At 40.6% G+C, this 14,502-nt stretch overlaps 1 protein-coding gene across 2 annotated transcripts in view; it reads left to right on the top strand.

Moving 5' to 3' along the window:
- Window positions 1–12,110, top strand: part of LOC132828421 (SH2 domain-containing adapter protein F-like) — a 247,918-nt gene extending 235,808 nt beyond the window's left edge. Inside the window, exons 5-6 of one of the 2 annotated variants that reach the window (XM_060845517.1) lie at window positions 4,222–4,341; window positions 10,708–12,110. In XM_060845517.1, the coding sequence (XP_060701500.1) occupies window positions 4,222–4,341; window positions 10,708–10,891 (304 nt within the window). In that variant the 3' untranslated portion in view covers window positions 10,892–12,110. Of the gene's footprint in view, window positions 1–4,221; window positions 4,342–10,707 lie in introns of those variants that run through there. The other variant, XM_060845527.1, reaches the window with a different exon arrangement.
- Window positions 12,111–14,502: the final 2,392 nt, after the last annotated feature.

Here is a 14,502-nt window from a genome sequence, read left to right as displayed (position 1 = left end):
TGTGTTAGTTTTCATCGGTAGAGGGATTGAATTTTGGAGCCGTGAGGTCATGTTGCAGCTGTACAAAATTCTGGTGCGGCTACACTTGGAGTATTGTGCACAGTTTTAGTCACTGCATTATAGGAAAGCTGTGGAAGATTTGGGAAAGGTACAGAGGAGAATGTTGCCTGATATATGAGGAAAGGCTGAGGGACTTGAGGCTGTTTTCATTAGAGAGAAGAAGGTTAAGAGGTGACTTAATAGAGGCATACAAGATGATCTGAGGATTACGTTGTGTGGATAGTGAGAACCTTTTTCTGTGGATGCTGATGTCTAGCACGAATGGTCATAGCTTAAACTGACAGGTGATAGATATAGGACAGATGTCAGAGGTCGGTTCTTTACTCAGAAGGTAGTAAGGTAGTAACACCCTACCTGCAACAGTAGTGGACTCGCCAACTTTAAGGGCATTTAAATGTTCATTGGATAAATATATGGAAGATCATGGAATAGTGTAGGTTAGATGGGCTTCAGATTGGTTTCATAGGATGGCGCAAGGGCCTGTACAGCACTGTAATGTCTTATGAGAGTCATGAATTACCCCTTTAAATGTGTGCCACTGTCTGCTTACTGTCTTTCCTGCTAATCTATCCATCTAGTCCACTGAGCTGACTCTTTCTTCATTTCTTTGCAATTCTCCTTATTTCAGTTAAACACAGTTGTTTCTAAACTACATTTCTCACTCTCAAACTGAATATCAAATTCTGTCAAGTAGTGATCATGACTACCTCTGGGATTGCTTATTCAGATCATTTGTTAAACCTTCATTATGTCCATTACCAGATCCAATACCACCAATATCACTGGTTAGCTCCTTGACATATGGCTGTACGAAATTATCCCTCATATATGCTATGAATTTATTGGCCTTGCTGCCCTTTCCAATTTAAATAACACAAACAACATGAAGATTAAAGTTCCCAACAATTATTGTTCTTTCCTTTTTATATGCTCCTATTATTTGTTTATTTGGAATGTTTCCTACAGAATGGCCATTGTTTTGTGGTCATTCCCTGCTCCTCCCAATACCTTCATCTTTTGCTGTTTTTTACCTTCACCTCAAAAGGATTCTACATCAGCCGGATTGAGATAGTCACTTAAAACTATTCACAATTCATCTCTTAGTAACAATGCTACCCCATCACCTTTTCCTGCCCTCCTGTCTTTCCAAAAGGTCAAGTATCCCTGAATGTTAAGTTCCCAGTTTTGATCTCCTTGTAATCATCACAGTCATAAAATCCTACCACACAGAGACAGGCCTTTTGGCCCAAACTGGTCCTTGCTGACCAAAATGTCCATCCACACGAACTCTGTTTCTTTGCACATGGCCCAAATGTTTTAAACCTTTCCTACCCATGTATTTGTTCAAATGCTTTTTCAATGTTGTTAATATACCCTCCTCAACCACTTCCACTGGCAGCTCATTCCAAATGCATACCACCCTGTGTAAAAAATAGTTGCCCTCAGGTTCCTCTTTATTCTTTCCCCTCTAACTTCAAACTGATGCACTCTGGTCCTCAATTCCCCAACCCTGGAAAAAAGACTGAGTATATTCACTCTATCCATGTGCCTTATGATCTTATATATTTCTATGAGATTCACTTACTCTCCTATGCTCTCAAGAACAAAGTCCCAGCTTGTCCGTCCTCTCCCTATAACTCAGACCATCGAGCCCTGGCAACATCCTTGTAAATTTCTTCTACATGCTTTACAGTTTAATAACATCCTTCCTATAGCAAGGTGATCAAAACTGAACACAATACTACAAGTACCGGCCTCACCAACATCCTGTACAACTTTAACATAATGTTCTAACTTCTATGCTCTGACTGATGTGTGCCAAAAGCCTTCTTCACTGCCCTGTCGACATGTGACTCCACTATCAGACAAATATGAACCTGAACTCCTAAGTTCCTGTGTTCTACGACATTCCTTAAGGACCTACCTTCACCATGAAACTCTTGCCTTGATCTGACGTTCCAAAATACATGACCTCACACTTAGCTATATTAAACTCCATTTGCCATTTCCTGCCCCATTTCCCCAGCTGATCAAGATCCTGCTGCAATTGTGCAATCTAACTTTCCAGAGCAGCCTACCACATGCAAACTTATCAAAGGCCTTACTGAAATCCATATAGACTATGTCTGCTGTCCTGCCATTTTCAACCTTCCTGGTCACTTAATCAAAGAACTCTAACAAATTTGTGAGGCATGATTTCCCATGCACAAAGTCATGCTGATTACTCCTAATCAAACTCTGTCTTTCCAAATGTATGTATATCTTATCCCTCAGAATCTTCTCAAGTAACTTACCTACCACAGATGTTAAGCTTACTGGTCTATAGTTCCCAGATTTTCTTTGCAGCCCGACTTGAATAAGGATACAACATTCAGTGCCCTCTAGTCTTCTAGGTCCTCATCCATGGCTAACAATGATGCAAAAATATCAGCCGACGCTCCCGAAATGTCTTCTTTAGCTTTTTGCAATGTTCTTGGATATATCTGGTCAGAACCAGAAGAGTTATTCACCTTCATACCTTCTAATACGTTCAACACTTCCTCTACTGTGATATTTTCTGTCCACAAGATATCACCACTAGCTTCCCCAAGTTCCCAAGTCTTCATATATTTCTCCACGGTAAACACAGGAGAAATATTCATTGAGGACCTCACCTCTGTGGTTCTACACATACATGTCCATTTTAATCACCGAGGGTTCTTAATATCTCTAGAGTCATTCTTTTTCCTTTAATTATACTCAAAGAACCTTTTTGGATTCACTCTAATCGTCTCAGCCAAAGCTATCTCGTGCTCGCTTTTTACCCTCCTGATTTCCTTCTTCAGTAAACTCCTTCAGTAAATCCCTGTATACCTCCAGGGATTCTCCATGCCATGCCTCCTTTTTTCATAAAATCATAGAATCCCTGCAGTTTGGAAACACAGGACTGAACAGGAAAATTGCCAATGGCATTTTTGCATCATGAATGATTATGGTCACACAGTAAATAATCCGTTTAGATGGGCAGACCTCATTTGGCATGTGTTTGAGGATGAGGCTGATCCTTGAGAGGCAGGTTCAACCTGAAGTGCCATGCATGAAGCTACCAAATTGCGCAATGGATAATTGCTTTCAGTATCGGCACCTGTTGACAAGGTGCAGAAGCCATTCGCCTTCATTGTGATGTCCACCAGGCCAGGGTCTTCGTGTCATGCTTATAGAAATCCCTGAACTAGAGCTTTAGGTGTTCCCTATGTCATCTGACTATGGCCTCTTCATCATACAGAAGGTCTTTGGGTATGTGACTGTCTTCAATCCTGTAGCCTGCTCAGCGTAAATCAAAATCACACAATTAGTAGGACTTTTTTTTAATGGGATACAGCAGTCTCTCTTCTCTGGCTAAAACTTTGGGGCAGGATGTAGAGGACAGTCGGTCTGCCAAAATCCAAATGGCTACCCTTCAGTGAATGAATGGTGGTAACTCTTGTTTATTGCTGTTAAATAAGACTTCTGGCCCTTTCTCAAGAAATGACTGAACCTTCCTTCTGTGAACTATAGCTGGTCTATAGTTCTGGTAGCGTTAGCCAGTGGCAGTGACTATAGTTGAGATTGCAGGTAATTTCCTCAAACCAAGGAAATAAGTCCAGCATCGGAGACCTTGGTGTGAGATAAAGGAAGGGATAAAGGAGAGTGTGATCTTTGGTGAGGGATTTGGGGAGAGTGGTTTAGGCCCCTGTTATGGCCTTGTCTGGACTTGCATCCTAGTGAATACCTCCCAGCAGCAGTTGCAGACAATGGTGGGGAAGGTGGCATGAGGTCCTTATGTGACCTTAACCGGTGTTGGAAGGGCCATAATAGACCTTTGGATAGGATGGCTGTCTGATATTTCCCCACATCCTACAAAACTTCAGATATGTGGTGGGATAACTACCTGCTGGATTTTGCATGAAGACCCCACCATTTCCCCACTTTTCCTGTAAGTTCAGTCCCACCTGTGGGGGAATTCAATGCCAAGTGTTTTTGAAAAAACATTTTCTTTTGTCTAAAGTAATCTCCGATTTGAATACTTTGTGAGGAGGTGCAGCACAGCTCCTACAGAATGGAATGGTACTCATTCTCTGATTGTGTTTTTTGTTAAATATCATACAGTATTTTGACTTCCTTGCATGTTTTCTCTCATAGATGGTATCATGGGGCGATTAGCAGAACAGATGCAGAAAATCTTCTCCGGCTGTGTAAAGAATGCAGTTATCTCATACGAAATAGTCAAAGCAAAAAGAACAATTACTCACTTTCACTGAAGTAAGTGGAATCTTCTTAAACAATTTACAGAATTTAGATAGAATTAGAATAAATGCAGATGATTATAATGATTGTTTCATAATCCAAGGAGCCAAGGCATTATGTCCGATTAGTAAAATTTCACTGTGAACATGTACCTTTGCATCCCTGACCTGAGTTTGATTGATTGTGTTCCCTCTGCCCTCCACACTCAATTATTAATTTTCTGCTTGCCATTTGCAACTTTGATTCTCTCTCCTGTGAATCTATCATCAGATTTCCATTAACTTGAACTTAAACCCTCCGCAACACATGACTAAAGGTCCATGTGACAATATTCCTGCCAGTCATAAGACCATATGATACATCACATCTTACTGAACTGAAATCTATCTACATTTTACAGGTTCTCCTCAACCAGAACCAGTTCTAATGAACCCAAGAATTAAAATCCCTGCCTCTATCACCATCTCTCCAGCCACACATTCAGTGACAGTATTTCTGTATTTCACAACACAGAAAGTAATCCCATCTTCACCTTGAGGATACCCTCCATCGTTTTGTGTGGCACCAGCTCCAAGCTGAATGAAATAGAATTTGAAAAGATCTGGTAAATCAAAATTGTCTATTCATAAACCACTATGGGATCTCACAATCTGCAAACTCATGGCCCAGCAAATTCTCCACTCTACTATTATCGTCAAGCCAGGAGATCAACAAGAGGGCCCTGTTAGGGGGTGTTGAATGTGAAATGTCACCTTGATGAACTGACTAAGCAAGACTACTTGTATTTCCATCAGTGCAAGCAAAAAGTAATAGAGTGATCTTACAGATCACATCTAAGCTCTGCAGTTCTCTGTGAAGAATGATAAACTACTAAACAAGAAACTCCACAATTATTCTAATTCTCAATAATGGGGGAGCCAAACACAATGGTGCAAAGGATAATAAAATTAGAAATTTCTGGATTAAATCAGGTCTGGCAGCATCGATGAGGAGAGAAACAGAGTAAAGTTTAGAGTCCAGTATAAATCCTCAGAGAATCCTTCATCCATTATTGACTTCATTCATCCTTTGAAAAGTCATATTAGACTTGAAACATTAACTCTGTTTCCCTCTCTGTTGAGTTTCTACAGCATTTGCTATTTCTATTTCAGGTTTCAAGGCAAGTGTAGTATTTTGCCTTCATTTGAGTGAAAGAGATACAGCTGAAGCATTTTCAACTGTCTGGAGTCAGGAGTACCAAGTTAATGATCCCTCTCAGCCTTTTCCAGAAGTCCCCAGCATCACAAATTCCAGTCTTTAGCAAATTAGCTGTAAATTTGTCAAGAAATCGCTGAAGGCACTGGATACTGTGAAGCCTATGGGCTCTGACAACATTCTGAAAGACGTGCTAAAAATCTAGCTGCACACTTTTAGTCAAGTTGTTCCAATACAGCTACAACAATGACATCAACCCAACAATGTGGAAGATTAGCCAGGTATGTCCTGTGCGTAAAAAGCAGGACAAATCCATCATAACCAATTACAGCCAAATTAGTCTAATCTGTCTTTCGTAAAATGATGGAAGATTTCATCAACAGTAATCTGCTCACTGATGTTTAGTTTGGGTTCCACCTGGTCCACTCAGCTTAATTATGGTCTTAGACAATAGGAATTCCAGAGGTGAGGGGTGATTGCCTGCACTTGACATAAAGGTCACACTTGACTGTGACATCGAGGGCACCAGCACAACTAGAATCAATTGGGGTCTAAGTCTCAATTTCTTAGAGTCATACCTGGCACAAAAAAAATGTGGTGATTGTTGGAGATCAGCCATCTCAGCTCCAGGACAACTTTGCAGGAGTTCTTCATGGTAGTGCTGTAGGCCGCACCCTTTTCAGCTGCTTCATCAATAACCTTCCCTCTATCATAAAGCAGAAGTGGGGATGTTCACTGATGGATCATAATGTCTGGCACCATTCGGGATGCTTCAGAGACTGAAAACAGTCCTAATACAGCAAGTTTTGGACAATATCCAGGCTTGGGCTGACAAGCAACAAAAAACAGTTGTACCATGCAAATTCCAAACAATGACCTCCAATCCAAGACTAGCTAACATTGGGCACTCATGTTCAATGATATTACCATCACTGAATATCCCACATTCAACACCCCAGGTGTGCTATTGACCAAAAACTGAACTGGATTAACTATGAAAATAAAGTAGCTACAAGAGCAAGTTATAGACTGTGAAGTGAGTAACTCACATCCTAACTCCCCAAGCTATTCACTATCTAAAAGGCACAAGTCAGGACAGTGATGGAACATTCCCGTCTAGAAGGACAAAGATACATTGGAAGACTATGAGCAGCCCCAGTTCTCCACCAAGTCACTCGCCGTCCTGACTTATATTGCTGTTCCTTCAATGTTGCTGGGTCAAAATCCTGGAACTCCTTCCAAAACAGCATTGTGTGTCCACATAGACTGCAGCATTTCAAGAAGGCAGTATACCACCAGTGTCTCCATGTCTATTTGGGATGGTCCATGAGCAGTAGCTAGCCAACAATACCCTACATCCCTGTAAACGAATCAAATTATTTTTAAGAAGTTCCTGTACATGAGAGAGTGACTGACAGCTCATCGATAGGAATAAGCACTGAGGCAGTCAGGCTGCTGAGCCCATATGCGTGTTCTGGGTCGAGAGTTGATGATCTGTTCTATGGTGCCACTTGTTACTCACCTTCTCAAACACATTGAGGTCAGTGGAGCCACATCCTGCTGGTCACACCACAACTACAGACTATCTGTACCTCTCCAGTTACAAAAACAAAGAAAAGTACAGCACAGGAACAGCCCATGCCCCTCTATTACCTCCCTATTCATGTAACCATCCAGATGCCTCTTAAATATCACCAACATGCCTGCTTCCACCACCTCTTCTGGCAGTGGGTTCCAGGTTCCTATCACTCTTCATGAAAATCTTCCCTCATATATTTCCTTTAAACCTTCCCCTCTCACCTTGCACCTGTGCCCCCTTGTAATTGAAACTTCAACACTGGGAAAAAGCCTCTGATTATCCACCATATAGTTTTGCAGACCTCTATCAGGTCTCCTCTCAGCTGCCATCTTTGCAGTGAAAACAATCCCAGTCTCTTTAATCTTTCCTCATAACTAATGTCTTAGAGACCAGGCAACATTCTGGTGAACCTTCTCTGTATTATTTCCAAAACTTACACATCCTTCTGATAGTGTAGCAACCAAAACTGCATACAATACTCCAATTCTGGTACTCCATGCCCCAATCAATGAAGGCAAGCATGCCATATGCCTTATTAATCACCTTGGCCACCTGTGTTGGCCTGTTTTTAGGTCTTCCAGTCTCCTGATAAGAATTTTCACTATAGGTGGGACACAAACTCTCTCACTGCTCAGCCACAGCACCTCAAAGGAAGCATCATTAAATCTTGAGGTTGTCATTGTCTTCCAAGTTGTACTTGTCACCAGCAATTTGGCACTGAAACCACCCCAAACCAATCAGCTTCTCTCTACTTGAAAATTGTATGAGAGAAAAGGAGAATCAGGGTGCGGTATAGTTCCAGTGGACAAATTCCCAAGCTAAAGTTGAAAAGCTCAGTTTTGCTTTTATGAACAAAATTTAACGCATAAGGAGACTGCGGTTTGAAAATAGAAATTGCTGGAAAAATTCAGCAGGTCTGGCAGCATCTGTGAAAAACAATCAGTGTTAACGTTTCAAGTCCAGTGACCCTCAGAACTCCAGGCACCTCCTCTTACCATGGACATGCAATCCCTTTTCACATCCATCCCTACCAGGATGGTCTCAGGGCTTTCCACTTCTTGGAACAAAGGCCTAACCTGTCCCAATTCACCACCAGCCTTGTCTGCCTGCTGAGCTCATCCTCGCCTTGAACAACTTCTCTTTTAACTCCTCCCATTATTTTTCAGTCAGAGAGGTGGGCATGGGTGCCCACAGGGGCCCAGTTATGCCTGTCTCTTCATGGAATATGTGAAATATTCTTTGTTCCAATCCTATTGCAGCCCCCACCCACAACTCTTTCTCCAGTATATCAATGATATCATCGGTGCTGTTTCCCTCTCTCATCCAGAATTGGAAAAGTTTATCGATTTCGCTTCCAACTTCCATCCTGCCCTCACTTTCATCTGATCCATCCAGTCAGAACTCATCCCTTCCCTTCCTCAACATCTCTTTCTTTCCATTTCTGAAGATAGACTAGCCAACAATATGCTACAAATCCACCGACTCCCACAGTTACTTTGACCAAGCACCCTCACACCATGCTTTCTGTAAAGATTCTATTTCATTCTCCCAGTTCCTCCGTCTAAGTAGCATCAGTAGCAACTATGCCAACTTCAATAAGAGAGCCTTTGAAATATCCACCTTCTTCCTGAACTGAGGATTCTGCAGTACCCTTGTTGATAAGGCCCTCAACCACGTTTAACGCATCTCCTGAACTATTGCCCTCAGCCCCTCTCTTCCCTCCCGTAACAGTGATCGCGTCCACTTTATCCTTACTTACTATCCACAACCAGAGGATCATTTGCTGCCATTTCCACTACCTCCAGCGAGATGCCACCACCAGACACATATTCCACTTCCCTCCCTTATCAGCCTTCTGCAGGGACCGTTCCTTCCTGTACATCCTGGTCCACTCTTCCTTCACTTTCAAACACTCCCCTCTTCCTGTGATTGCAGGGGAAGGTGCCAACACCTGCTGTTTAATACCTTCCTGTCCAGTATCGAAGGGTTCAAACATATCTTCCAGGTGAAGCAGCACTTTAACTGCACTTCACACAATCTAGTCAAATTCACTGCTCACAATGTGGTCTCCTCTATGTTGTGGAAATGAAGCATAGACTGGGTGACTGTTTCGCAGAACATTTACATTCTGTCTGCAATAAAGACCCAGAGCTTCCAGTTACCTGATGCTTCAACACACTGCTCTATTGCCTGGCCAACACCTCTGCCTCAGGTTTCCTGCAATGCTCCAGCAAAGCTCAATACATGCTAGAAGAACAGCATCTCATTTTCCACTTGGGAACTAACAGCCTTCCGGACTCAATATCGAGTTCACAGCTTTAGGTTTGAGCTGTCCCATGTCCTTACCCCAATCCCCAAGCACCAGAGCTTGATTTTGCAAAGTCTGCTATTATACACACCTCTACATATAAACCAACCTTTTCCTAGCTACTATCAATTCTTGGAAAAGGTCACTCGATCCAAAACATTGACTCTGATTTCCCTCTACAGATGCTGCCAGACCTGCTGAGCTTTTCCAGCAATGTTTTTTTATGTATAAATATAGACTTTTCATTCAACAGGAAGGACAATACAAAGATTGGTGGAGTTGCAGATATTGAGGAGGTTTTTCAGAGGATACAGCAGGGTATAGATCAGTTGGTGGCATGGGCAGAAACTTGGCATTTGCAGCTTAATCCAGACAAATGTGAAGTGATGCATTTTGGAAGGTCAAGTACTGGGGAAAATTACACAGTGAATGGCAGAACCCTTATTTGAATCAATATGCAGAGGGACCTGGGTGTGCAGGTCCACAGATCACTGAAGGTGGCAGCGCAGATAGCTAAGATAATGAAAAAGGCCTGTGGCATGCTTGCATTCATTGGAAGGGGTATGGAGTATAAAGATTATACTCAAGTTATGTTACAGTTTTATAGAACTTTAGTTAGGCCATACTTGGATTATAGCATACATTTCTGGTTACCACACTACCAGAAGGATGTGGATGCTTTGGAGAGGGTATAGAAAAGGTTTACCAGGATTGGGGGATTTAAGCTATGAAGAGGGATTTGACAGACTGGTTTTGTTTTCACTAGAATGCAAGAGGTTGAAGGGTGATCTCTTAGAAATTTATAAGATTGTGGATGAATGGAGAGAAGGCAAGGTATGAGGCTTTTTCCTAGGGTAGAAGAGTCAGTTACGATGGAACACAGATTCAAGGTGTGAGGGGTGAAGTTTAAAAGAGACATGTGAGATACATTTTCCTCATGTGGCACTGCCAGAGGAGGGATTGGGAGCAGATACAATAGCAGCATTCAAGAATCACGTGGATGAATACACAAATAGGAAGGGGATAGAGGGATATGGATCATGTAAGTGAAGACAGTTTTAGTATAGAAGGACAAGAAGGGCCTTTGTTCTTTGTTGGGAAGCTTGAGAAAAGCAATTATCCTAAGAAACTAATTCCTGCTTAAAAGAAGGTCAAACTTTTCCATGACAAAAAAAATCAATTGTGACTTTGCCATGACAGGGAGTGGAATCAATTCACTGGAGAACAAATCTTTGTGGATTAATTTGAATATCATGCATTTTGATGTTTGACCATATTTTGTAATTCTGCTTGCTTGTAGGAGTAGCCAAGGTTTTATGCATATGAAGCTGACAAGAACTAAAGATAAATACATCTTGGGAGAAAACAGCCTTCCATTTGACAGTGTTCCCAAGATCATACACCACTATTCTACCAGGAGACTACCAATTAAAGGAGCAGAACACTTGTCACTGCTCTACCCTGTACCAGTACGAACACTATAGTATTTCGTCTCTACTTCAGCTTTCCTCCTATGGATGGATTGATCCATTATTTTAATGTGTATGAGTTGTGTATTAAGTGGCCTTGTTGTAGACACGTTTGCAGACACATTACTACATGATAAGATTGCGTTTCCTGTGTGAGCACTATAAAATTGATCTACGAGTGATATGAATATTATTTTGTTTAGAGAAGTGCCTAATGTTAATCCTGCCAAAGTTGTTACTGATACTTCATTGATCTATGACTATACTTAAACTCTTCTTCATCTGAAGTTAGTGAAATTTGAGACAGTATGCTGCAGTGTATGTAATTCTATACAACTGGTGGTTATTTGAGTGTCTGTAAATACTGTGGTGCAATATATATGAATACATTTTGTATCACTTTTGGCAATGTAATAATAGTTTGAGAATTACAACATGTAAAAGAAAATATATTTTAACTTCCAGTTAGGCACTGGTATTTTCATTCTCACTGGTATATTAAGAGGAGCATACATTGATTTAGCAACTTGAGATCTCTGCACTCTACAAAATACTTCAAGCACTAGTGAATTCCTTTCTGAGTACAGTCATTCTGTTGTAACCAAACCTAGCAGCCAAGTATTACACCACATGATATCAACACTTCATTTGTATATTTGAATGCTGTACACATAGGCATAAGGGCAAATATCTCAGAATACTTTACATAAGGAATTCGAGTAAAGGATAAGTTCAGAACGAGTGGAACCATCTGGGTGAACAATGTTTTCTGTAGTCAAACTAGTAGGGTGAATTAATCTCAAAGAATTAACTTTGAGTTTAAGAAATTAACAATCATTCATGGCTGAGCTAACATTTATTGCCTATCTGCAGTTGCCCTTGCAAAGCTGCAGTCCATTTGCTGCAGGGAGACACAATACCATTAGGGAGGGGGTCATTACTATAAGGGATTTTCAGTTGTGTTAATAATGACAATGTTCATATTTTTGCACAGAGTTCTAAACTAATACTGGCAAATTCTCCCCTTCTCCCTGACTATAGTCAGTCTAGAATTGAACTAGTACTCATTTCAGTGCATGTTTCAATGCTTTGATCCACAATCACTATTTTGTCTTACTTTGTATGATTGTAGACATGTTGAAACTGTTTGCCATGTTTATAATATACCAACCAAATGTGTCTGTGTCCAAGTTCCACCCCGAAAGGAAGGAAAACAATAAAACTTGTGAATGGCTTATGTAGCATGATTCAAATTGGAGTTGTGGTATGACCAGCTCCAGGTCATTAGCCTTAAATTTAAAACAATTACTTCGTTAAAGTCTCAAGTTTATGCAACAGGCCATGATGGTACCCTCTCATAGATTTTACATGGAGCACATTCAATGAGTTTTGTGTAATTACCATCCTTTAATCTTCATCTATGGATGAAGAAACTGACAATGTAACTCAAAGACAAAATGTGTCTTTACCCCACAAATTTTTTATCACCATTATCACATCATGAATATTCTGGTTACAGATGCAATATGTTGTTAAAGGGATGCGCCATAATGTCTTGATAGGATAGAATGCAAACCCACTAATTTTCCAAGAATATTTGTGTTCTATGAAAGACTTGTTCAGCATCAAGGGTATTTTACCAGATTAGTACTAATTTGTTTTATTGCAGTTATTCTTTCCCTTAAATGAAATGTATAACTTGGTGAGAGAATCAAGTTTGCAGCAGAAAATCAAAACTATCAGCAATCTTCTCCAAAATTATGGCACATTGTCATCAATACTACAATGGGAAACTTGATGAGAGAAGAAACTTTACTCCAGAAAGTCTCATGTTCTAGCAATCTTCTCCAAAATCAGTAAAACATGTCATCTTTGCAGCAAACAATCAAAACATCCAGCAGTCCTCTCCAAAATGCAGGTGCATTAATTGAAAGAGCGGTAGATTTGAAGAACTATATATCTTGGTGGGATAAGAAATACTGCAGGAGAAAATCAAACCTACTAAGGGTTTAGGTACATAGTTATTTGGAAGTTGCATCACAGGTAGATAGGGTGGTTACAATAATCTGCAAAATGCACATAATCTGCATTGGTAGAATGTGTTGTGCATACCATTAAGGTGCATAGCATGGTGAGAGAAGCAAATTCACACTTGATTCTGGAAAAGCTCATCAGGTCTTTATGAAGAAAAATCAGAGTTAACGTTGGTGGAAGGGTCACGAGCCACACAACATTAACTCTGATTTTTCTTCACAAATGCTGCCAGATTTACTGAGATTTTCCAGCATTCACATTTATTTCATTTTTTTAATCCTATACTCGATGGTCTGAACAATGAATGTAAGTGTGTTTAACCACCCTGTCTACCTGTGATGCAACTTTCAAAGAACCATGTACTAAACTGTTATGGACCAGGCTAGACCCCTTCAAAATATTTCAAGAAGGTAGCCCATACCTAACTGTTTTAAGCAGGTGTAAAGTGTATGTTCCAGGAGCAGTACAACTGGCCCAAACAAAGCAGAATTTATTTGCAAGATTATCAAATGAAACACAAACAAAACAGAACAGGATACAGAGTAACTTAACATATCCAAAAACACAACAGATTATCCCAACTTAATGGTGCTGTTCCAAACACTTGAAACTTCCCCATAAACACCCTTTGGCAAAAAAGGTAAAACAAAACACAAGGTTTTACAGGGGAGAGAGACAGAGAGAGATGGTAGAGAGATTCTTCCATGTAGTTGTTTCTTTGACCAGCATCCTCAAAAAAAGACTTCCTGCTAAAACCAAACCAAACCAGAGAAAAGCTGAGTTGGGAGAACAGGCCAATCCCTTTCATTGTACAAGTTTTTTTTTAAACTTGAATCCCTTTTCAAGTAGATCAATGCCAGACGTTTCGGAACCAGTGTCTTTACGACCTCCTGAAAAATAACAAGGTTATGTTGTCCTTGTTTAAGGAACAGCAACATCACAAAATGCCTAGGACTTTCTGACAACACTACCCAGGGGCCTACCATTAACTGTACAAGTCCTGCCCTTGTCCATTTGACCTCACATTATGGGTGGACATTAGTAGAACCTGGGATAAGTGGGAATCAGCAGGGTACAGATTTTCTGCTTTTAAAGGTTGCCTGCATTAACTAGTTTTTGCTTGAATAAAATTCTACCATGTGCCTGAATTCTAAATGAATATTTTTCATCAGTAATCACACTGGATAAACAATATTGTCAAGGAGAATACTGAAATACAGGCTATTGGATTAGATGAGATTGAGGTTCATAAGCAGGTAGTGTTAGCAATTCTGTAAAGTGTGAACATAAATAACTCCCCTGGGCAGGATGGGATTCATCCTAGGATTCTCTGGATAGCTAGGGAGGAGATTGCAGAAGCTTTGTCTTGGTCTTTATGTCATCATTATCTACATGAGTAGTGCCAGAAGACTGGAGGATAGCAAATATTGTCCCCTTGTTCAAGAAGTGGAGTAGGGACAACCATGTGAGCCTTATAGACCAGTGAGCCTTACTTCGGTTGTGGGTAAAGTGTTGGAAACAATTATAAGAGATAGGATTTATAATCATCTAGGAAGGAATAATTTGAATAGAGATAGTCAACACAGTTTTGT

Source organism: Hemiscyllium ocellatum, chromosome 2, assembly GCF_020745735.1.
Source record: "Hemiscyllium ocellatum isolate sHemOce1 chromosome 2, sHemOce1.pat.X.cur, whole genome shotgun sequence".
NCBI lineage: Eukaryota > Metazoa > Chordata > Chondrichthyes > Orectolobiformes > Hemiscylliidae > Hemiscyllium > Hemiscyllium ocellatum.
The sequence above is the reverse complement of the archived record's forward strand: the minus strand, read 5'-3'. Positions and strand labels throughout refer to the sequence as shown.